A 23687-nucleotide genomic window follows, 5' to 3' on the forward strand; every position below is an offset into this window, starting at 1 on the left:
CAGCTCGCCGTTCTCAGGACTGGCTCAACAGATACTGAGAAGGGTCCTACAACAAGCAAAATTTATACAAAGTGCAATAAAACTACACAAGCCACAGTTAGGTGTGTACGTTCATTTTCTGTAAAGAATCATCGCAAACTCTAAACTGAATGGAGTCTGAACTAATTCTTCTTCTACTATTTGTGCTTTATTCCAAATTCCACCATCTTTTCTCCAATTCAAAAGGGAATGTGCCTTGGTTGATGCTGATCCATACATCCGGTTTAAAACTTTTATTCCATTGCTTCAAGAAAGCTTTTTGCTGCATTCAGAGCAACCAAAGGGATACATACACTTAGCAAGAATATTTTCACCAAGGCGATCATTTACTCTGGCAAAAGCTGTTCTCTCCAACTTTCAAGGGAAGGGGATATGATCTTTCCATAATCTCATGCACTTACCAATAAATAAGTTTGGATTAGACTGTTATTAAAATATATGCACAAAGTTAAAGCACTGGAGTGCCACAGTCTCTTACAGCTCATGCAAGTAAAAAACAAGTTAAAGGAGAAAAAAGAGAAAAAGAAAAAGAAAAAAAGAAAGACCAAAGCATCGGCTAGGAGCAGACCAAGGAAACACCTTTAGAGAAGTTTTGCACAAGTATAGCAAAGTACTAGTATTAGTGAGATCCCCAAATACATTAGGTAACACTAATTCCAGAAAAACCAAAGATTTAGCCATATCAGATACATATGTTTCATTTCTGTTAAGTTAATATATAGTTCATTCTTTGAACAATATCATTCACTTGGACCACCATCCACACTGCTTTCATACATTTTATAGTTATATCTCATTATACCTTCAGAGGCTGATGCCTACAGCATGGCAGCAACCAGAGGCTCTGCAACCCTTGCTTGTCAAATATAAAACTTCTTTCCCTTCAGTACAAGGGTGGAGAAAGGAAGAAAGATGCTGACAAAATTAGGCAATTCTCCCTGCGAGTCTGCTGATTCCAACCTCAAAGCACTATGGAGAGATGGTTGGAAGCCTGTGTAAAAAAAGTTTTCCCTTGTTTTAAAAACAATTTCATTTATTGTACAATAGGTGCATAGAAAGTTGCTTTCTGCTTAATGGGTTTAGGCCAGGAGCTCTCTTTAGTTGTGAAAACAAGACTGTTCCTTTACAAAGTGGTGAAGAGCGAGACCATCTCAGGAATATTTGGCAGCTATCAGGAGCTCATGACACACAGAATAAACAGCATATCCACAAACTACAATGTAACTCTGTCCCACTGAATACACCAATTTTAAAAAGTGTCCACATGTTACTCAGGATCAAGAATACAGTAGAGATTCACGGCTCAACAGCTTTCAAAACGGTGGTTTGAAGCGAAGAAAGTCGTCAGTGAGCAGCAGATTTTAAGACAGCCCACTCTTCTCTCCCCCGCCCCACCAAAGAAACACGAGTTCACCGCAATATCAGGAACTTAAGAGTTGAGACTACTTGGGAGAGAAGACTTCCCTGTCACCCATGTCCATACAGCTTGGTGTCGGAGCGACACACTGGAGGTTTCAGAGGGTTTCGGTTGTCCAGTGTCTTGTGTGGTTATTTCAGCAGTTTTACCAGCTGGCTCTGACAGCCTCAATGTCACTAACCAAATTCTGGGCTAAGCATATCCCAAATATCTGGAAGAGACAACAGTTTATTCATTTGGAGCATTGGACAAAGGCCTTTTTATATAAGTGAACTCCTTAGGTTACACAGATCTTTGATATTAAAAACAAGCAAGCAAAAAACATAGACAAAGATAAAAAATTAAGTGAGCTCATTCCAGGGAACATGATGTTTACCTGCAGTAGAGCTATCCCAATGAATATACCAGCGACTATGGTAAGATTGTCCTGCAGCCACTTCTCAAACTGTGGGACGCAGCCTTTCGTGTAGATAACAATCTGCTGATCGACTTCCTGCCGGGGACAAGAGGCAAGAACAGGGTGATTACACCCGACTCTTCCACCAGCAGAGCAACTTGCTCTTGCAAGAGGTGTTCAGATCTTTAAGACAGCACACGAAAAGGAACGCTTACTGGTTTCTGCCTTGCATCGTAGCCGCACTGAGTGTTAATAACATCTTCCTAGGAGGAAAAGAGAGAGGCAAATGAGAAAATGTCTCCAAAATATCCTCTTATATCCCACAAGTCTGGAGAGCTGGAAGACGATTACCCCAGCTTTGGTCGCAACATTACTTTTCTAAAAATTCATCCCTCTTCCATTCAGTGCCACCAATTATTTTCAGCAAACAATATCACACATTCAAAGTACACTCTTGGCTCTTGGGGCAGAAGACAAACGAAAACCCAGCCCTCCACCTGGGGCAGTGCCACGTTCTGGATGCATACAGCAGGAAGTCAAAAAGAGGGACTAGAGAACATTTATTTTTTGCTGAAAAGGCCTTGTCTGAAGATTCATATTCCAAGACAACTGTTAACATTTTTCAGGGTTCAGCCTGCACAGCAAGAAACACTGTGAGACAGTGAAAAAGGGTAGATCTGTTGACAAACCTGCGAGTTCTTTCAGAGGATAAGTTTATCAATATACACAGTACCTAGCTCCTTCCCAAAGCCAAGAGAGGGAGAAGAGACAGTAATATGTTTTCCTACTGCCTACTCCTTCTTACAGGGGCTTGATACATAGAGAGAAGGAGTTTCTTCCTGCTACTTCTGATTTAGTGCTCACAAGGCACAGGAAATAATAAAGGCTGCGGTAGATTTTGCCCAGTGAATAAGCACTAGTGAATAGCACAAGTCTGGCAGCACTGCCAGACTTGCAGCCTCTCTTCTGGACTTTTTAAGTATGAAACACTCCCACTTGTTTCTTACAGAAAAAAGTCAGCCTGGTTACATACGTGGGAGTGAAAGGGGAACAGGATGGTTCACGGGGCCGCAGGAAGCGTAACTGTGCCCACGACGTGTGCCCCACCGCGTGTCCAAGCCGCCACCCCAGCGCTACAGACTCCCACTTTTAGTCGGTCGCCAACCCTTCTTAGTTACTGGGGCTCTGGGGGTTGGCCATAATGGCAGCAAAATACTCAGTTTCTGGCTCACATACTAGCAATGTGCAAGGAGCTGCTTAAAGAAGTCAGAAAATAAGCCCATCTTAGTCAGGTGTACTGAACACTAAATTAAATTGCTAAACAAGCAATCCAGCAGACATTGCTCACATCCAGCAGACACTGATTAGAAACAGCAGTCATATGAAGAAAATCTATCCCCTCTTCTGCAGTTAAGGTTCCATAAGCGCACGTAGAAAATGTGTCAACACATATCGTGCCACTGCGTCACCAGGTCTTTCGATGCCTCCCATCAGTTTCCAAAGTTGGATTCCCTCAAGAGACCTTCAAGATTGGAATACTTTGCATCTTATAATGAGACAAATGCTCCTATTCCAGGATTTGTACTAGCACAGCCACCCACTTCAAGACTGTAAAAGCAAGTAAGAGTTCCATAGATCCATTTAAGCTTAATCCTTTCTGTTAAAGGTCTCCCTTACCTTATTAAGGAAGTCTTCTGCTTTTAACCTTGGGATTTGTTAACTAGTCCAGTGTACTAACTCAGATGGGGTAACAGCACACAGACTGAAATCACAGTCCTTGAACAGTTACTCCCAGGATGAAAATCCCTACAGCAAAGGGGCTGGTTGTGGACCTCCACAGCACCAAGGGCCTGAGCGAAAGCCCAGTTATGTAAATTATATTTCCATGCCTCTCTTTCCGGTGCTATAAGGGACTCGGATTGTCTGGTCCCCATCAGTATCCAGCCACATTTCACAACACTGACCACACTAAGTGCTGCTCTCAAATCACAGATGGCTGGGCAGCTGCACATGTTCTGCTTTCACAAGGGAAAAAAACCTCCACATATCACCGCAATCAAACCAGTTGCAGCTTGGTTACAATTATATCCCTGACTTTGGATAACAGAGATACTAAGAGCGTTGCTTTACAATAAAAAGGAGCGAGACTTATCTTTAAATTTCTGGTTGCTGTATCTTCTCCCAGAAAATATATAACCACACACACAAAGATTCGGAGACAAGTTTAGTGTGGACTGCTTTTTTATAGGATTACCTTAGAGTGCTGTCGCTGGTTTGGTTTTATAACAAGTATATTTTTAAAACTGGGTTATGATGACCTCTCTGTGTGGTTGAGTGGGCTGATGGACAGAGGGCGGGGGAATTCTATGCATAATGTAATGCCTGAGCCTAACCTACTTTCCAGCTTATCTTGTTAAAAAGCAGTGATGTTTCTGAGGAAGATTCGAAGTGCTGCGAAGGCTCGCTCAGTGCGGAGGAACCAGCATGCAGCTCACGGTAGGGGCAATGCCTCGGCAGGGGACTACAGGGGCAAGAGGAGTGACTAACGCTGGGAGCATCAGGGGCAGAGAACTCTCAGGGCAGCGATTATCATTTATGAACATACCTAGCACAAACTGGGTCAACCTGGCTGCAGTCTGCAGACACTACATTAAATACCACATAATATCTGCTTTGGACTGCTTGATCTTGGAACTGCTGTCTTTTATGGAAGAGGATGCAACACCCTGATGATGTCCAACTGAAAGGCTTCTACTTCTTATATTTGCTAGAACTAAGAAGTACGTTCAACCAAGCCAAGCCAATGGTTTTAAGTTAGCTTACGGTTTTGCCTGACTGCATGAAAGCTTGCATTTAAGCTGAAATGCAAGTCAAAAAAAAATAGTGGGAGAAAAGGCAGAGATGACACATGACTTCAAGAGGACACTCTAATGCAGTGATTTAAAATGAGAACAGCAGAGCCATCCTGTCCCCTTGACTGTCACTTACGGCAGGGTCCTTAGTGCAGCAAGAGAAGGGCACCCCACAGCGCTCTCGGCTTGCATTGGAATCGGTGCAGTTGAAGTAAATGTTGAGGTTCCAGTCATCAGCCCCGAAAGCCCCGCAGCACTGCCACTAGAACAAATGCACAACAGATTGACTTCTAGCACAAACTCATCTCAGCACTAATAACATGCATCATGGCCATCATTTGCCATCCAGCTTTCCAAAAGGAACTGCAGATTCCCTCCAGTTTCATTGGAGCTGTGCTTTAAAGGAGAAAAGCAGAAGAAAAGGAGCACTCCAATTGGGGTGAATTTGGGGGAATCTTCACCTGTCCGTGCACTGTAGGCGTTTCCTGCGTCAGCACATTACGCAGACAACATCTTCTTTAGTGCAGGCAGGTAGGATTCTTCAAAAATTGAATGAGAAGGTCAATACCCCAAGTAATTGAGTCTCCAGTAAAACATGTTGAAAATAAGAATGGACTAGATGTCAGGGGGCACTGATAGTTTGTATCACTAGAGGCTCCAGTCCAATTAATCCTTCTATGTCAAACAGCAAGCAAACAAACCACCAGCACAACAACAACAAAGAACACACACACACACCATTATATTTAAAAAGTGTTGGACTTGCAATTCCCTCTGCAGACGTAGCACTGTTTTGTTTTCATCCCCCCCACAATACCTGAAATGTGCTGTCTTCAAGCATTATCCCCACCAGCTAAAGAAGCAGTTTGCCCTCCAGACGTGCACTGTCCTGGATTTACCTGCCAAGGCTACTAATCCAGTTAGGAGAGCAAGTTTGATTATGTGGTGCCAGTCTACTATGAAATTGGATTGTGGCCTTTTGGTCACATACCCACGGACCACTACATTCATGCTGGGGTGACCTCGGGCATTCACCCAGCTGGAACAGATCCAAACCCAATGCAGAGGACTGCACCCTGTTACTCACGTTCCCTGTCATTTCCACTCCCACCCTCAGCATACAAAAACAGATGAAGCATCAAATAAAATTAATATATTTGCAGTATGTACACAAATAGACACATTTTCAACCACTTAGCCAGCTGGCTACGCAGCGCCAAATTCAAAGAGGATTTGGCAGACACAGGTCAAAGGAGTACTGAAACCAGAAAGTATTAGCAGAATAATTTGTGCATATAAGTCTTTATGCACTGCTAAGGTAAAGCTTTTCAGAGGCACGCACATCTCTGGCTTCACCTTTTCTCCCCTAAAGTGCAGGCACAGTGTCTTTTAGAGATTTCTGATGAGGACTCATGGCCCAGTTCCAGTTAAGCTGAGTGTATTAAGTCTTCTTAAAAACCCCACTAGTGGCACATCTCTGTCATGCTGCAGCATGGTGTAGCATCTCACCTCTAACATTGCTAAGATGTGAACATCTATCTCAAAACCGATTAACTTTCCACCAAGCTTGAAAAAGGTATTCTAGATGTGACAGTTCCTACAATAAAACGTTCTGAAAGCGCCCCTTAAAAGCCCTAAAATATCTTTAAACATGCACATGGAGTACGCTCCAACAAGCTAAGCACAAGATTGATAACAAATGGTAGATTTGCACCATCTCTCAACATCTTCAAGAATAATTCTCTACCATAATTATTTCTCCCAATTATAATATCAGTAAATTAACTACCTGTCACAGGTGCTGTCTGTTTATAGAAGTTATGTGAAAAGATAAAAGATTACATGTATATTGTACAGTATCATGTTCTAGAATGACTCTGTTGTACCTTGAAGAAACTAGACAGATGGGAAGTAAACATGGAGCATGCATTTCTTTAAGGCAAGCATAAAACACACACAGTCCAACTTACATATTCCTGTGTAAAGTCTATGAGGTTTTGCAAATCAATGTCATCTCGGTAAGCTCTGATGTTGTTGTTTATAAAGAAATACAGTTGGTCCTTGATCCAGTCTTTGAAAACAAATGCTAGCACACCAGCAGTGAGCTCCAGGAAGAAAATAATTCCAAGGAACACTGAAAACTATGAAGAAAAAGAAAAGGTTAGAATTATTTTAAGGACAAAATAATTTTTAAATTAAAAAACACACTGTAGTATTGGATTCTTAATTTTGTCATGCCTAACAAATAACAAAGGCCAACAAATGCAAATTCAGTAGCTACAGTAGGATACTTCACTGGACTTCTCAAGAGATTTCACTGTAGATGTCCCTGGAGATGTCTACTTGCCACGTGGAAGGCTCTCTGAAACTACTCCAGTTTCTGTATAGAGATATTTTCCAAGGCATGGAACGGCTTCCAGTGCCAACAAAATGCTTTAAGTGACTTTCTTGTTAGCCATCCTTATTGGAGAAGCTTTGCATAAGCACGAAAGGCAAAAATTGGTAACAGCAGAAATTAATGACCAAGCCAGAGTGGAATGTCTGTGGAATGACTCACATCCACATTAAAACCAAATGAGGCTGCTATGATTAATGCAAATGCAATGGATGCCAAAGGCATTACTAATGATCTGTCACTTTCAGCATCTCTACTGAGGCTATGCAGTGTTTTAAAGCACAGAAAGCCCCTGCTACATTGGAGCGCCATCCCTTTTCCAAATGCGCCTTTGCGCTTCCTTTAATATGCTCGCTGTGTTTGTTCAGATGCATTTTTAATTTTTCCTGCAGCTGCTGTATAGGAAGCTATTTCTGGGACAGCAGATGGGTTCACTTTAGGCAAGCTAAGAGAAGAAAGGAAGAGGAAAAAATGCTACAATAGCTTTTCTTCTTTCTCCTTTATTTTCTTTTCAAGCGAGGCAAGAGCAGGGTAGAACCATCACACGCTGCTTTATAAATGCCTCATGAACAGTAACTGTCAACTGCTTCTTCACCCTCTACAACACTTGCCTGCAAGAGCTGGATACATGATCTGGAGGCAGTTGTTTTGCTGGAAGCCTTTCTGTGTGTCTATTAACAGCTCTGGGATGTGAGGATGCAGACTAATACCACCCAGGCTGTGCCCATCTCCATGAGCAGAAGAGTGTGGGTGCAGGGCGAGGAACCTTGAATTCATGATAAATCTGAAATTTGGCTAAAAGGGAAGATGATACAGTTGCCCTCAGAAGGGATCCGCCAAGATCAAGCTTTAGCTAAAGACGTTCTGGATAGCAGTGTATGTCTGTGTACGAGCAGTGCTTTCTCCAGCTAACAGGCCAGCCCAGAGCTTGAGGACACAGCTCCTATCCACCTTCCCTCCCCTTGGCCGCCAGCGCTGCTGCTGAGCACCGAAGCCCTGCGGAGCCAGCCGGGCAGCACGGAGGCAGGGACGCGAGCGAGTCAGCCCCTTCACAGCACACACTCATCCGCCCCGGACCATGAGGGCCCCTCGTGCGCCACATGGCTCCCATTCAATGGCATATTTATAGCCCTCCCCATTTCACAGGCAGCTCATTATGGACTCTAAGTTCAGTGTGCAGATTCTTAACAGAAGTTTCTCTCTTTCAGCACCAGATAGGCAAAATATTAAGCTATATATGAAGAGCAGCAGTCCCATGTTATGATTCCTACCATTATATGATTTTTCAGCTTCAAAAACAGAACCAGTTCAGCTCTTCAGCATCCTTGCTGCGTCAAGTGTTCATAGTTAAACAGAAATGGAGAGAATGATACTCTGCCACCAGATAACCCCCACTCTCTCCCCACCACAGAGATTTTCAAGTCTTTACAGAGGCAAGCAGAAACAAAGAATATGATTTATGCTACGTAAGGGATGAATCCCACAGTTGCAAAGGCTACTTACGAACTTGAGCAAAAAGGTATTTTCTCGCAAGGCTCCAATGCATCCTGCAAATCCCAGAATGAACATAACTCCTCCCACCACCAGGAAGAGCCAAACGGGATCAAAGCCTCCCAGATCCGTGATGGAGGAGATATTGGACAGCACTCCCTGGAAAAGAAACAATGCCAAGGCATAAAAGATATGTCCAGCTTTCTGGGCGGCAATTCCCACTTGCATTTTTCTTTTTTAAAAGGTAGATATCTACGGCAATAAGCATTCATCAGTACTGCAAGAAAACTCAATTAATACAATCTTGGCATGCATAAAGAGATAAAAAAGGCCATTATGTACAATATTTGCTGAGTCAACACATGGAATGAACAGCAAAACGTGCTTACGATGGAGTCTTTTGCAAGAAAGTCACTGGGTGCTTTGCTGCATTTGTACTTGCTCAAATTATTCCACCAGGAAGTCAGTGTGGACATCTGAACAAAAATGAACTCTATCTAACTCAAGAGGGAATACACTTTATGCATCATATGCATTGTTTATATAAGCATGCAGGTACAAATGTTATGACCGAAAGGTGAATAGTTGCAACATCTCAATTTAGGAAAACTTTGAAACTAGTATCAAAGCTAGTATGCTCCTAACAGGACCTCCCTAGCAGGCAGGTTAAGGACTCTTCTTGGGAGTTAACTTGCGATAACTTAAGTCCGATCTTCCCACGCTGCCTTTAGACACGACAGTCAGCCCTGGATGCTAGCACTACTTTTAGCCCTGCAAAGAGGAGCTTCGACGGTGGTGCTTGTAAATGCTGAGCAGCGATTTCATTTCTGAACACATTTTAACCAGAGTTTAGCTGATGTTGAACAGGTGGATCATGGCAAGGGGCAAATACAGTCTTCCTTATTCCAGTGAGCTTGTACAGGACAGTTACAGTCTCAATGTTAAAGTACAACACTAAACCAAGAGCATGAATGACAGTCAAACCAGATTTCTCTTCCTCCTACTGCAGGAGGCTATGTTCTGACAGACAGGGATGGGGAGGAAAAAATAAATAAATTAAAAATCACATTCATCCCTTCCCTCCTACAGAACTAGTCTTATTGCCATTCATTAAGCCAACAAAAACAGAAGAAAGGAAAGGCATGAAATAACAAAACGCTGCTGAGGCAGCGTTGCTATCAGAGCAGACTGGTTGGCGTGCTCCCATTTCTAAGAAACTAGCGATGGGGTGGTACTAGCCAAGCTGGAATGAAGATTTAACCAGCCATTAACACTTAAATCAACTTGTGAGCAATGTTTCCACTCCTTTAGCTTCACTACATATGCTAGAAAAAGCAAAGGCATAACTTTCTGGCTAAGAATGAAAAGCATCAAAATAAACAAATGAGATCAAACCCACAAATCACCAAAAGAATCATAGCCTTGGATACATGCAAGTCAGGAAACACGAGCTCTGCCCTAAGAGAAAACGGCTGCTGTAATGACATCTAACCAAGTTTCGAAGTCTTTCAGGGCTTTCCTTCAATGCTTACAGATGGTGTAAGATCACAGGAAATTTTGCCTTAAAGCAAACACTCCTGTGTCTAATTTAACATTTGCTATATCTTAATGCACTTTGGTGTATCAAAATATATCAAAACAGCCACTAGACAAACAGTACTGCCTTTGTATTATGATTCCTTTACTAAAACATAAAAATTAAAGAAAATCCAGAAGTACGAAAAGTCTCTCTACTCAGCATTGCCCAGAGTAGCATAGAGTCACATATAACGCACCCCGCTAGCGCAAAGCGCGCACTGCACAGCTCTAGCTTGCACTAGCTTGCTCACTCCCTACATCCCAGGTTATTGGCATTCTAGACGCATCTCGGACATCCCAGGACATACAATCGGCAGCAAGGTCTTGGCAATAGACCAAGAGCTAGCAGCAGGCAGAAGAAGGCCGGTAACGCTTCGCAGTTACAGCTGTGGATACACAGAGCTGTTCTGCTAGAAGATTGCTGTTTACTGCTGAAACATGGCCTGCTCATCCTCCAGGCTCGTCTTCTTTCTGGGCACTTACAAATAAGCTCTCTGAACAGAAACAGCAGTGTCACACTTTAAAGCAATGCATCTTTTGTTTCCAGTAGCAGGGTAATAATGGAGAAGTATTCTTTCATATTATACTGTTAAAAAGAACTAAATATGTGCCCCTTTAGGCGCATATGTTTCCTATGTTTAGAAACCCAGTTTGGGTTTCTAAAATCTTGGTATTCAGGTGGTTTTTTTTTTTTGTTTGTTTGTTTGTTTTTTTTATAATCTCCCCTAGTTATGACAGCTTATTGCTGGGACAAGTTTGGCAGAGATGTAGAACAGCCCAGCAATAGTCAATTCCATCTTCATCTCAACTTTACCCCAAATTAGAAGGGGCTGATCCCAGGGGTGCCAGAGCACAGGAACAGGAATCTCCCACTCTGCGGCTGCCTATTCCAGGGGCATGCTCCAAATCCTCACACTGAATATCTGCTCACATATGATACAGGGACTCTTGGCCCACTGATCTGTCACAGGAGCACAAAACCTAAGCAGACATCTGTAAACCCTTTAAAGTCATGCTTGCTACAAATGCAGCCTTATGCTTCTGGGGCATATGTGCATCCCTTGCTTGGTAGTTTAGGCATAAGTATATTCTTTATTTGGCAGTAAACACTTTGTTTCTACAGGGCTACACATTCTAATACTTTCCTTCCCATAATGGCATCAGTCCAGGGCTGTGCTGTAGTCCCACAAGGCGAGGTAATAGGACATGTTCTCTGGCCAGTCTCCAGCTCATCTGTTTGCTCTTTTCCCCCACTCTCCATGGCCTGCAGTACATTAGAGCACCCGGGCTATTATTTAGACTTTTCATCCACACAAAGTCCCAGTTTGTCTTGGGCAATGATGGAACTAAAGTACCGCCCATAACTGAACTAAAAATCAGCAATGGTAAAGTTATGAAAAGGTCCCTTAGCTTTTGACACGTGTTTGGCTCCAATCTAGAGGCTCTGATGGGTAGAGGCAGGCACTCCATAGGCACAACTACAGGCTAGTGAATATACAACACAGCAGCACACCCGAGCAGCTTCTCACGTCATGAAAACTCAAGGCATCTGGCTTCAGAGACATCTTGGGAAAAGCACCATGGTGGGGAACAAAGCCTTTCCCCAGTCTCATCCAAAGGACTTGGAATCACAAGCTCACAGGAACACATGGAAGAGATAAGAAAATAAAGGAACTTCCAACTGCATTATTTTAAAATGCCCCTCTACTTTCATAGGCACAAAATCCCCGCAGCTTCCCCATGCTGCGCATCTGAATGAGCAGGGAAAGAACAATAGTCATGGAAATAGCCAAATTAATCCCATTCCAGAATTCTGTCTCTAAAACAAACTAGGTGGGGGATGTTTACAAAACTGGCTTCCTTGATTTGGTGTTGGTTTTGCATTTCCCACAGCAAACAACAAGAGTGGCAGCGCTTCATTTTCTAAATATCTCGTAAAGGAGGAGAACTAGCCTAGCTTCTTCATCAAGGGAAAGCACAGCTCAAGAGAGGTACAAATGCAAGTTATAATTACACTTTTATATTCTAGAAGTTGAATCACTGGTAACATGATTTTAAAGCTTGTTTAGACACTGCATCAACAAATTCTGCACACATTTGCAGATTTTTTTTTCCCTCCAACTAACTCTATCTTTACCACCTCCTACTTAAAACACCCTAAAACCCCAATATCGTTCCTCCTAAAAGCCGTCTCTCTCCAGACAGTCTTATGGTCTTGGAAGGGAAAGCCACTCGCTGTGCTCCAAGCCCAAGGTTAGTGTGCCCGAAAACACAGCAGGATTGAGCCCCGCAGGACACCCGTGTACCTGGGGTTGCTGCGCCCCGCGCCAGCTCTGCTGCAGCTCCGTGGCTGAGCATGCCATCAGTCCTGGTTACACGGGCCCATGTCACACACCCTGGGACAAGAGAGCTCTTTTTGCCCACACCACCCCCAAGGCGCTACAGAAGGTCACAGGACTGTATGTGGAACTTGTTTCGCTAGATACCAGGGTATTTATTATCATGTCATCTTAAACCGTTTTTAATCAGATCCTGAAAGTGGGAAACTAATGTCACATTGTTCTTAAGCAGGTAAAACCATGTCTTAGGCCAATTGTCTTATTCTGCAGGTGTATCGGCTGCAAGGCAGCATGGATACAGCTGAATTGTAGAGCTTAGGAGTGCAGAGAAGCTTTTTCTTTTTTTTAAGCACTGTTTCAAAGATGACATGATAATAAATACCCTGGTTTCAAGCAAAAGCATGAGCTTTAGCTTCTGGCTACTAGCAATCATGAACTGAATACATTTCTCACAGGAAATGGGCCCCCCTTTCACACAGGAGGCCCATATATTAACAACCTATCATCCCACCAGAACACCCTTTGGCTGTAGGGCTGGTATATTTTGAACTTCCAACACTAGACTATGGCCATCTTCCTTTTATCAGTTCATTCAATCTAAAGACTTATTTGTGCTACCTACTGAAGCAATACAAAATTTCTGAAACCCTTTCTTGGAAGTCATGCTGATACACCGCAAGCCACTATTTGAGGCTTAGGCAAAAGCTCTGAGAGTACATTTGGAAAAATCAGATGTGTCTTTACATCTTTGTTGACATTTTAAAAAAATCACAGCACCTCCTTTCAGGCTTATTCTAGTCAACATGAGTTTCATACAGTGTATATTTTATATAAAAAATACACATCTGTGTATATACATAGATACACACACTCACACACACTCAATATCCTATTGCTAGCACTGTGAATTGCTATTTATAACTCTCCATATCCAGTATTCACAGAACCATTAGATTGTTCTAAGCTAAAAACTTACTTCTGAAACAGAAAAAAAAAAATGTCCTGAATTTAAATGGCAACACGCCAGTGCCTCCAGTGCTTTATTTTGTTCTGCTGCAAGAGCCAGGTACTCTGCCTGAAGAGAACATAGCATCATTTTGCAACTTGCATAGTGTTTTCTGTTAAAAAGCAACCTGACTTTTGTTTTAGCTATTGCCTTTTAGTAAGCCAAGCATTTCAAGCAGTAGCCCAACTGATTACAGCTTGATATTTTATCTCCTTCCCAACTCCTGCAGCAAGCAAACTAAGAACACAGCTCTGGTTCACAAAGGTTCTCCCTCCCCACTCCTTTTCTTGCCATTTCCAAGTTGATTTCACAGTCTCCTAACAGCCAACTGCTCTGGTGGACAATTTTATTTGCATAAGAAAACAACAGTTACTTTGTCAAGCTCAGATCTGGCTTGGATTTTTTCCCTTCAGAGGGAGGAGGCGCTGCATTTTAAGAGAAGCAGCAATTAGCACACTGTGCTCAGCCATGCCAGCTGGGGCAGCCCCCACGCAATGCCAGGACACGCGTGGCAAAGCAGTGCTGCCAGCACAACCTCTGCACAAGGCCGTGAGTGCCTGGGCTCCAGTTAGGGCACACACGGAAGGAATCGGCTGCTTTAGGCCCAAGTGTCGCCCGTGGTTTCTTGTCAAGGCCTTCTCGGGCAAGGTGCCCGGGTTCCCCCTCAAGGCAGGGCAAGGCGAGGCTTTAGTCCACAGTGAAGTTCCACTGTTTTGGTAGAAACTGTGTGTGTAGAGGGAGAGTTCAGTGCAAATTTGCTTACCTTTTCATTCCATGCCCACAATCCAATCCCAAGAAATGCTATGCCAAGGAACTGAAAAAAAAAAAAAAAACAGAGAGAAAAGAAATTAGTACAAACCATGAATTTATGCATGCAAATCCCCTTCCTGCATATGCATTGCCTCAGCCTGTCCACCAAATAATAAATTTTATCAGGAGTTTGGGGGCACGCTGAGACTTTGACAAAATGTCCTTCATTTCACACGCTGTTCATTTCACAACTCAAGCATTAGCAGTGTGGGAAGCTTGCTCTGCCCAAACCGCAGGGATGTTCCACATGCAAAGATAGTAATTCTGCCATCAATCTGGCAGTTGTGCTCGGCGGGTGGTGGATAACTCCACTGCAACATATTATTTCGCCATTGTATTGCCCACCACCCACCCAATACAGCTGGTCCTTGCACCTCTCCCCTCCTGGGTGCCTCCCTGGGTAAGACAAAAAAAACATTAGAAGAAAGCACTAAATATACATTTGCTATCGGTTTTGGCAATGTTGTCGGCATGAATCGGGGAAGTCGCTAAATAGCATAACCCAGGTGTTCTGGAGGAGATCTTGGTTTAAAAGAATCAACGAAATCAAAAACACAAAAAACATTCTCTGACTTTTTGTTTCTGAAAGCTTCTGAATTTCATAAGAGAAGTTAGTTTCTACTGCTTGCTTTCTCGTGACTTTGAAATAAGCAACCTCAAAGACCACGTCTCCCACCACGATGGAATAAGCAGCAGTCACTACAATTTTACTATACCCCCTTTTTTTCCACTGCATTCAAAAGCCTTAAGCGCACTGTTCCCCCCACCTCATTCACACACAAAGCCCCAAAGAGCAGGCTGAGCATCTCCTCTCCCAACACTGCACTACCAGTTATAGGCAATGCTAAAAAATCCATATACATTTTTCAGCATCTCTATCCTACTTCAGTAATGCTCACTTTTAATATAGTGAAAGGCTCCTCCTAAAAAAAGGAGAAATCTAGATTAGGATTTAAGGAGAGCAGCATGGGCCTGAGCACATCTCTGAAGATGCAGCTCTCCAGCTTTCATTCCTGCTCTTAAATCCTAAGTGACCGCTGAAAAGCAAACTCTCTGCGGTCTGGTTTGAGGCCATCTACTGCAGTGTTGCTTGAACATGAATCTCTGGTTTTCCTTGTGGTTTCTCCACAACGCGGTGCCCTGATTCATTTTGGTGCAGCACATTTCTTTTAAGACCTGTGTAAACAGTTAAGTATCCTAATGATTCTTCTTTTGCAAAAGAGTCCAAAAGTATTTTGTACGATGAGGTGGGAGGAGGAAGGAATGATGACTTGAAAAGCTTTCCCAGAAATGATTTCAACAGCTTCAAAGAGGGATTCCTACTTCCTTCTACACATGTTGAGTGGCAATTTTAGCTTGTACCACAAGTAGCTGTGCAAACTGTAGCTCAATAATAAAAAGCAATGAAGTTCTTCATTGGGTTAAAAAGTACATTATCAAATACTTTGGACACAAATTTCATAGACTAACAATCTATAGTGAGGAGAGAAACCTACACCACAAAGATTTATCCCTGCTTTCTCAATTCCCCCTCAGACACTGATTCACAGAACCGAGCCAGGAATTCAAGCTCACACAATGGTCACCTCTAACACATGCTGGCTGAGCTGCTTCAGCACAAGCAGCAGGATCTGCATGGAAAAGTCAGACTAGCAAGCCCTGAAGCAGCAAAGAAATTGTCCTCCAGGAAGAAGCTCCAACACAGGTGCCCAAAACACCACTTGGCTCCCATGCTGGCTGCTTCCATGATGCCTCAGGGGACCATCATTGCCTAACCACGGGAGTGTCCAAGAAGGGTCAAACATGCACCACAACGTAGCCCTTCTTGACCAGCAGTTCTGTTTTTCTATCTAGGTTTTATGTTGTATTTGATCCAGGCAATTTCAGCAGCCCTGTCTATACATTACGAGATGGATTTGAAAATACAGTTTCCTGCGATCTACCAAGTAAGCCAAAAAAAGGGCATCTTAACTGTATCTAGAGTGCTTCTTTTTTTAAATGGTTTTACAGCTTACCAGAAAAGCAAATGTAATTCTTCTGACTGGAATGACTATTGGTAACTTTATCTCAAGTCACACGAGTTTCCAGGCCCCTTCAGGCAAACACAGTAAAACTTCTTGCAGTAACAGCTTTCCCCCTTTCTTACACAGCCACAGGCAGCAAGAAGAACAGAAGTGGGGGAAAAAGAGCCATAAATTGCATTTGGAAGTGATATATATATATATATATATATATTTAATTTTATATATTTTTATATATATATATATATATACACACACACACTTTAACTTTAAGGTATAAGACACATTTTCTAACTAGCTTCATGTAGTTTTTAACAGAATGAGCATGGAAAACTAAACATTTGAGCATCTGTGTATATATATATATATATATATATATATATATATATATATATATATATATGTAACTTATAGCCATATACACAGGCTGCGAATTTAGCCCAAATCCTGAGCTAGGGAGCCCACTGACCTAACCCCCTGCAACCAACCTTGGTCCAGGCTTGCCTGCGCACAGTCTGCTCCAAGGACGAAGCACATAGGAATGCTGTGAGTAAATAATCCCCACTGGCAGAGGAGAGCTGCTCCCCAAGAAGTGTAAGCTTCCGAGCAGGATTAACTCTGGAATTTGCTGGCAATTATGAAAGAAACTTTTGAGGAGCCTAAAACAATAGAAAGCACTTTGCAGAAGTCTCCCTGCCCTGCACACTTGCAATGCCGTAACTGTTTCCAGTCCTATTCTGCTTTCTTTTAACCAGAGGAAAACTCTTTGCAGCCTAAGCGCACGGGGAGAGGAGATGCATACACATCTTCTCAATTAAGTTCCCCTAATTTCATTTAAATCCATTCAATTATTCCAATGAGTAATAAAAAGGTGGAAGCTTGCCTCATTATCTACAAAGCACTTCAGGGGAAAACAGACTCCATTCTCCACAGACATCTAATAAAACAGTTTAGCCTGGCTATAGTTGGCCACTGACTTAAAAAAAAAAAAAAAAAAAAAAAAAACAGGGTGCAGAAAATATTTGAACATTCCTCTAGGGCACTGCAACAGCACAAAGGACTTGCATAATAGTACTCGATCAACCATAGCTTTTCTGCCCATAAACAAAGAAGTATGTATTCAATTTTTTCTTCTGGAGAAATATATATGTATTTAAGAACACAATACGCAGTAATACTTCCTTGTAAGGTTTACATGCAGTTTTCAGGCAGAGATTGATGGAGAAGTGCTTCAAGTTGAACATATCCTATTCCGAGTCTTGCTTCCAACAAGGAAAAGGGTTCTTGGCTGCCAGGGATCCGTGATTATACAGAACAGAGTTTCATGTGAAAGGTGCTGGGGTAAACAGCAATGCAAATATTAGCTACAGTTCGAGAGAGAGGCAGATCAGTTACACCACAGTTATCAGATGTCACTTCACGTACTGTATTTTTCAATTCAGCTCAAATTAAGTAACTCGACCCCAGTTTTCAGGCCGGAGGAGGACAGCTGCAGCCAAGGAGCAAAAGGTTGCTTAGTCCATTAACCTACCAGGTGGATAAGGCAGTGTATGCCTGTGGGTAACCACAGAGTTAAACAACGGGTTATGCGAGAGGGAACGATAGATAGTGCAGCTGCTTAACTTCCACCTTCACTGCACCAAAATGAACACACATTGTGCCAGAAACATGCCAAAACCAGGAAAATTTGAGAAAATAAGTTGGGGCAGGGAAACTATGTGTACGCATAGCATACAAACTCCCCATGTGTCTTTGTTTGGGACTGCTGCAGCAGTTCTATCCAGCCTTTAGCAAAGCGACTGTTGGGATTAGGACAGCAAGCTTCGTTTTTCCTCTTTGGCAATATCCTGCAGGACAAGATTTCCTTCTGTGCAACTCCCAGGACAAGATTTCCTTCTGTGTAACTCAAACCAGCATGGAGAGAGTGAGCAAGGAGGGTATTTCACTGACAAATGCCAGGGATGAGGACAATACAAGGGATAATATTTCACATCCTGATGTGCACTCAGGAAAATGAAGGACTTCTGAGCCTCAGACATACATAAAACAGCGCTGACAAGCCCCCAGTTGGCCAAATGCTTCAAATTTTCTCCTCCTAAGGAGTTTTTCTGCAGCCATCTCTGCTCAGATTCACCTATGGATATTTAAAAGCCTCAGTGATAATGCCTTTTTTTTAAAAAGAGAGAGAGAGAAAAGAGCTTTATATCAAATGCCAATGCATATAGAAAATACATTCTCCTAAAGCCTATTATTTGTTTACCTTCGAGCCAGGATAAGCAAAAAGCCTCCATGTAGCACAATTAGTGAAGAAAGGTGCCATGTAGGTTTGGTTTACACAGAGTCAGATATAGACTGAACATAGGCTAAAAGACTTCCAATCTGTTCTCATTTGATCTGTAATTTTTAAAGCTAATAAGTGTGCTCCACAGATAACTGTCTCCCATGCTACCTTTTTCCCTCCCAATGCAAAATGTACACATCTAGGGAAAAAAAATGCCAGTTTTCACATTTTTCAGTTCAGACACAACTGATTTCACAGTCATCCAAAGTGGAAAATCAGATCTGAACATAAAAATCTGTCCATTTAACTTGCAGGATTCTTAGCTTGATGCAAGTAAATGAACAAAAATAAGCATGTATGATCTCAACTTTTAATATAAGCACTGTTAACCTCCCTGTTAGCTTCACTAGCATGCGCTTTTTTGTGCTGTTTTACAGGCAAAAGAATATACTTTTTTTCAAAGGTACCAGTCAAGTTGCTATTATTTTTTCTTATTGCCTTCTCCATTCTTTTTAATCACAAAAGCAAGACATCTGCTTTCTGTTACAGTTGCATGTATTTATTTTATTGCTTTCTGGTGGTGCAATTGCAAGCACTGCCAAGGAGCTTGGAAGCAAGAGTCCCTGAAGACACAAGTCCCTCTCCTCTTTTCCACAGAAATTGATATATTGGAGAAGAGAAAAAAAAAGGATGAATTAGATCCAATTCTTCTGCTCCAGCTTGTAACAACTCTCCTCAAAGCTAAAGGTTAACTCTTTCTAAGTTCACAATATTATACTGTCCAAACCCGAGTCTTAAAAATCAAGGGACTTCAACGCATATCCCACTCGGAAGAAACATTTCAGAAAATCTTACATGACCCCTGTTCTCCATCGCTTTAGTACACCCACATCACACAGACCCCTTTCTCTTCTCGTCCACTCTTCCTTAGTGGCCCTGGCTTCACTGTTCTCTTGATCTCTGTTCCTCCAGAGCTCACAAGGCCATGGGGGCAAAGAGAGAACTGCTGCTCTATGAGTATCTTCCCATCAAGATCCCTCCATTTTTCCTTGCCAGTCCTGTTCCTTCCCCAGTCCCACCTCCAGCTCTGGCTCAGTCCCCTCCACTGCAGCTTCCCCATCTGAAGTCAGCTTCTATTTTTAAAACATTCAAAAAATTATGTAAGCAGTGCTCTAGCAATGCACACGAACGGCTCTGTCAAATACAGGTTTAAAACACAACCACGTATGCCAACAGAGTAGAGAATAAGAAACACTGAAAAGCAATTCTGAGCCTAGCAGTGCAGGACACATGGCTGCTCTCCACACTGACCAGACTGTCAAGCCAGCTAGTCAGAACTGTAACATGCCAGCCTGGCCTGCAGGTGAGAGTGGGCACAAAGGCCAAGAAAGGCCCTTCTACTTCCAGCACCAGACGAGAGCACCTGGGAGCACTATTGGAAGAGGTAGCTTTGCAGCCTGCAGGACTGCAGCAGGTTCCCAGCATGGAGGACAGCAGGACCTTCGTGGGCTGCTCTTTGGGCACTCGATTCCCCTCCCTGCCTAGGCTGGGGACAGCACCACCATAACCCTTCCTGAAGGGCCTTTTTCTGGAAGGTAAACTTTTATGGTGGTCCTTGAGGGGTCTTCCTCAGCAAAATGCTCTAAGCACTTTGCAAGAAAGCTGGTGTCACACATGTGAAGAAATTAAGGCATGAAAGGTAAGAAATGATTCACGGCAACTTGATAGTGTGCCAGAAGCCAAGCACCAGCACCCAAAAATCCTATGTCTGTTGTGCAGGCTGTCCATCCACCACTTTCAAGTCCAATCCATCTCCAAATAGCAAATCCCAATGCCAAAATACACATATATGGCATATGGGAACGTATGAAGCAACTTCTGGTATTGGGTGCACTGCATGTTGAAGGATATGTGATGGAGGTGCAGGGGGAAAACTATCATAAAATTACTTTCCAATAACCACACACGACCACTATCAGCAAACCAGATGCACGAAGTCCAGCTCTATTTTAACCCAGCCAAGTTACAGAGCCACATTCACATACTGAGCAACCCTCTTCACTGCTCTGCACCAGGCAGTCCTCACAAAGACAAACATCCTGGGGGTAGTGTTTCCAGTAGTGTTTCCACCCTCTGTCAATCTCAGCTCCCCCTGTCTGCTACGCTGACTGTGCAGAACTAAAGATCAGATTTAATATTTTATGTAGTTCTTAGACCCCTTACTGCAACTTGCATAGGCTGATCTGCACACCAGAGCTTTGACAAACTCTGTTTGAGAAGACAATTCAATCACACATCTTTTCTTACAACACTAAGCAATGCATTAGCAGCTATTTTTTATATTACCAAGTAACTTTCTAATTAGCAGTTAAAGCAAAATCTACAGAAGCAGCCATCAGTTTATCCTTTTGGCAACAGCATTACTTGACAGGGGACAAAGCAAACAATTATTATTTCTTTTCACACAGAAGCAACATGGTACAAAAAGGAGACAGTCAGTGGCCACAAGGCCCTTCACCTGCCAGCTTATTCTAAGGCAGGAGTTTTGCCATTCGGCAATGAATAAAAGTAGCTATGAAACAGCTGCTTGTCTAAACAAAACAGACTGCTGGCCCTTTCTCTGCTTTCTAGATGGCATCAGATTATTTGTCATTCTGCACAGAGGACTCACGACTTCACTGAACACGTGGATCAAACTGCTCCTTGCTTCCTGAGAGGCGTCTCTTCAAATCACAGGTGCCTAATGTGATCTGGCAGCAGTCTGCAGAGCTTTCAGTACTGATACCTTGACCGGACTTGCAAGGCTACTACTACATTTAACTTCAGGTCTTAACTTAAGTCTGTTGGAAAAATAAACGCACCAAAGGAATAGAACTAAGTGATATTGCAAGATCTCTAGTTTGCTATGACCCGTTTTAGTTTTCCTCATACAATTTCAGCTTGATCAACAGCACAACAGCTATTTTTCTGGTTTGCACAAGCACTCGTAGTTAATCCCTCCCTCTGACACGTACCACTAAAAGGAGCACTGGAGAATCTCTGAGGTATGCGCTCCTCCCCAGAAGCCACATGCTGCACTGCTGTGCTCTTACAGCCAGGCAGCAATGCAGGCAGCGTCCTGGTTCGCCAGAGAGCCCCCTCACTGTGCAGCAATCTCATTTTCCCCCTTAGCTATAAGGGCAAAACTGCCGTTCCTAACTCACTTTACATGTGGTGAGTCATTAGCAAGGAGGACAGCACCACAAGATTATTTTCTACGTCAGGCTTGGAAACACTGAAAGAATCTTAAAAATAAAGTCATTTTATCACACTGTAGCTTCCAAATAGGATCTCACAAAGGAAAAATAACACCCAGAGAACTGGATTTTAGTTTCTGCATTCACTGATCCCTGTAGCTTAGGGCCAGAGAGCAACTCCCCCTCATGTAGCATAAGTATTTTTTTTACTTCCTGTTCAGCCCCAAGGGCTTTCAAGGTGCAAGGTATATAAGCAGCATAAAGCAGACACTGATAGTTAAAAAAAAAAAAAAAAAAAAAAAAAAAAAAAAGAATTCTAGATAAGTTTTTGTGCCCAGCTGGACGTTGCTATAAAAGAGGAAAAAATAAAGCACTTTATTTTTACTGCAAGGTGTCAGCACTAGAACCTATTAAAATAATTTTAACCTTTTCTCACGGAAAAGCTATCCTGCACAATCTCACACCACGAACCTCTGCAGACCCTCAGCACAAACCTCTGGGCAGACACAGGGCTTTTGACTTAATTCAAAGATAATGTGACTTCAGAAAACTAACCGGAGTCCTGCAGGATCTTGTTGGAACAACATTGCTTTGGGCACATTATGCAACAGCAACAAGTTGGGACACAAACCTTGAATAATATATATCTGTCAGACTGAGAACCACTGCCACCTGACCACCTTTGGTGGTGGCCTTATCACCTCTAATATAAAAGACAGGGAATAAAGAGATGGAGCAAAGCATGCTCTGACCAACCTGCACAGTTAGCTTGCGAGTTAGTTTTGCCCGCGAGGGCAGGCCTTGCACTACACATGGGCAACAGGCCCATTCTCTGGAACATGTTACTGACATTTAACCCAAGGGCAAAAATGTCAGAGTTCCACTTTCCAGCTACTACCCAGGACAAAACACACAGGCAACAGGAGGGGCAACAGCTTGCGGTAGCAACTTTCCAAACCCTTCTCTGGGAAAGCAAGGAAACCCTTCTTAACTTTTTCAGCTTTCAGTTCTGCTTTTGCTTAAGGGCAAGCATTTTTGCAAGTCACTTCCAAGCACTCAAGAAGTAAATGCCAACAAAAAACTAATGAGTAAGGAAAAGCAGTCTCAAACATTTTTCCTGCTTCTCAATAGATTCATCTACTACTACTTGCACCATGACCAATGCCCTCGGGAAAGTCCAAGATGGTCTGCTTGCCTTCTTTCAGTGAGAGCACTCTGCTTCCAATCCCAGATGGATCAGACTGGAAAGCTTCCCTGTATCTGTGCTGTAGCTCATCCACTACAAGGATGTGAGAGACTTTTCAGAGTAACATTATCTTCCTTTGTTTTTATATTTTTAGATACTTCATCTGAACTGAAACATCAGGAAACAGGAAGATGCTTGAAATTTCATCCTCCCCTGACACACATGTACCACAATTAATCCGTATTGGAATACATAAGGAACAAGTGGAAGAGAAAGGGTCATGTTTGGCTTTACACAGTTGCACTGTCTGCGACCATCGCTGTGAGCTCCCTGCAAGAGCCCAGCACTGATACTGTGTGTCCTTTCCCCCAGGGAATAAAGCATGGTGACCACAAGCTGGAGCAGCAGGAAGGCTGGGCATATGGGACATACAGATGGAATGGTATTTAGCAATCCAAACACAATATTATGTACTTCACAAGCAAGAACATACCTGCTATACATCAAAAAATGTATTCTTTGGAAACACAACAGAAAACAGGCTCTCTTTTTAAGCCAGGCAACATATCTTCAACAGTCCATTCTGCAAGACTTGGGTCCTACTTACTCCTTTAAGGATTGCATTTGTGTAATTAGTAT

General features: G+C 42.8%; 1 protein-coding gene across 1 annotated transcript in view; it reads right to left on the bottom strand.

The window, feature by feature from the left end:
• Nucleotides 1-1264: 1264 nt before the first annotated feature.
• TSPAN5 (tetraspanin 5) overlaps nt 1265-23687 on the bottom strand; it is a 63395-nt gene continuing 40972 nt past the window's right edge. Inside the window, exons 2-8 of the mRNA XM_010224827.2 lie at nt 14278-14328; nt 8604-8750; nt 6676-6846; nt 4842-4967; nt 2069-2116; nt 1833-1949; nt 1265-1667 (exon numbers count right to left, since the gene is read on the bottom strand). Of these exons, the coding sequence (XP_010223129.1) occupies nt 1602-1667; nt 1833-1949; nt 2069-2116; nt 4842-4967; nt 6676-6846; nt 8604-8750; nt 14278-14328 (726 nt within the window). The 3' untranslated portion in view covers nt 1265-1601. The remainder of the gene's footprint in view (nt 1668-1832; nt 1950-2068; nt 2117-4841; nt 4968-6675; nt 6847-8603; nt 8751-14277; nt 14329-23687) is intronic.

This window comes from Tinamus guttatus, unplaced genomic scaffold (genome assembly GCF_059628265.1).
Source record: "Tinamus guttatus ecotype Peru unplaced genomic scaffold, ASM5962826v1 Tinamus_guttatus_pri_ptg000028l, whole genome shotgun sequence".
Classification (NCBI taxonomy): Eukaryota; Metazoa; Chordata; class Aves; order Tinamiformes; family Tinamidae; genus Tinamus; species Tinamus guttatus.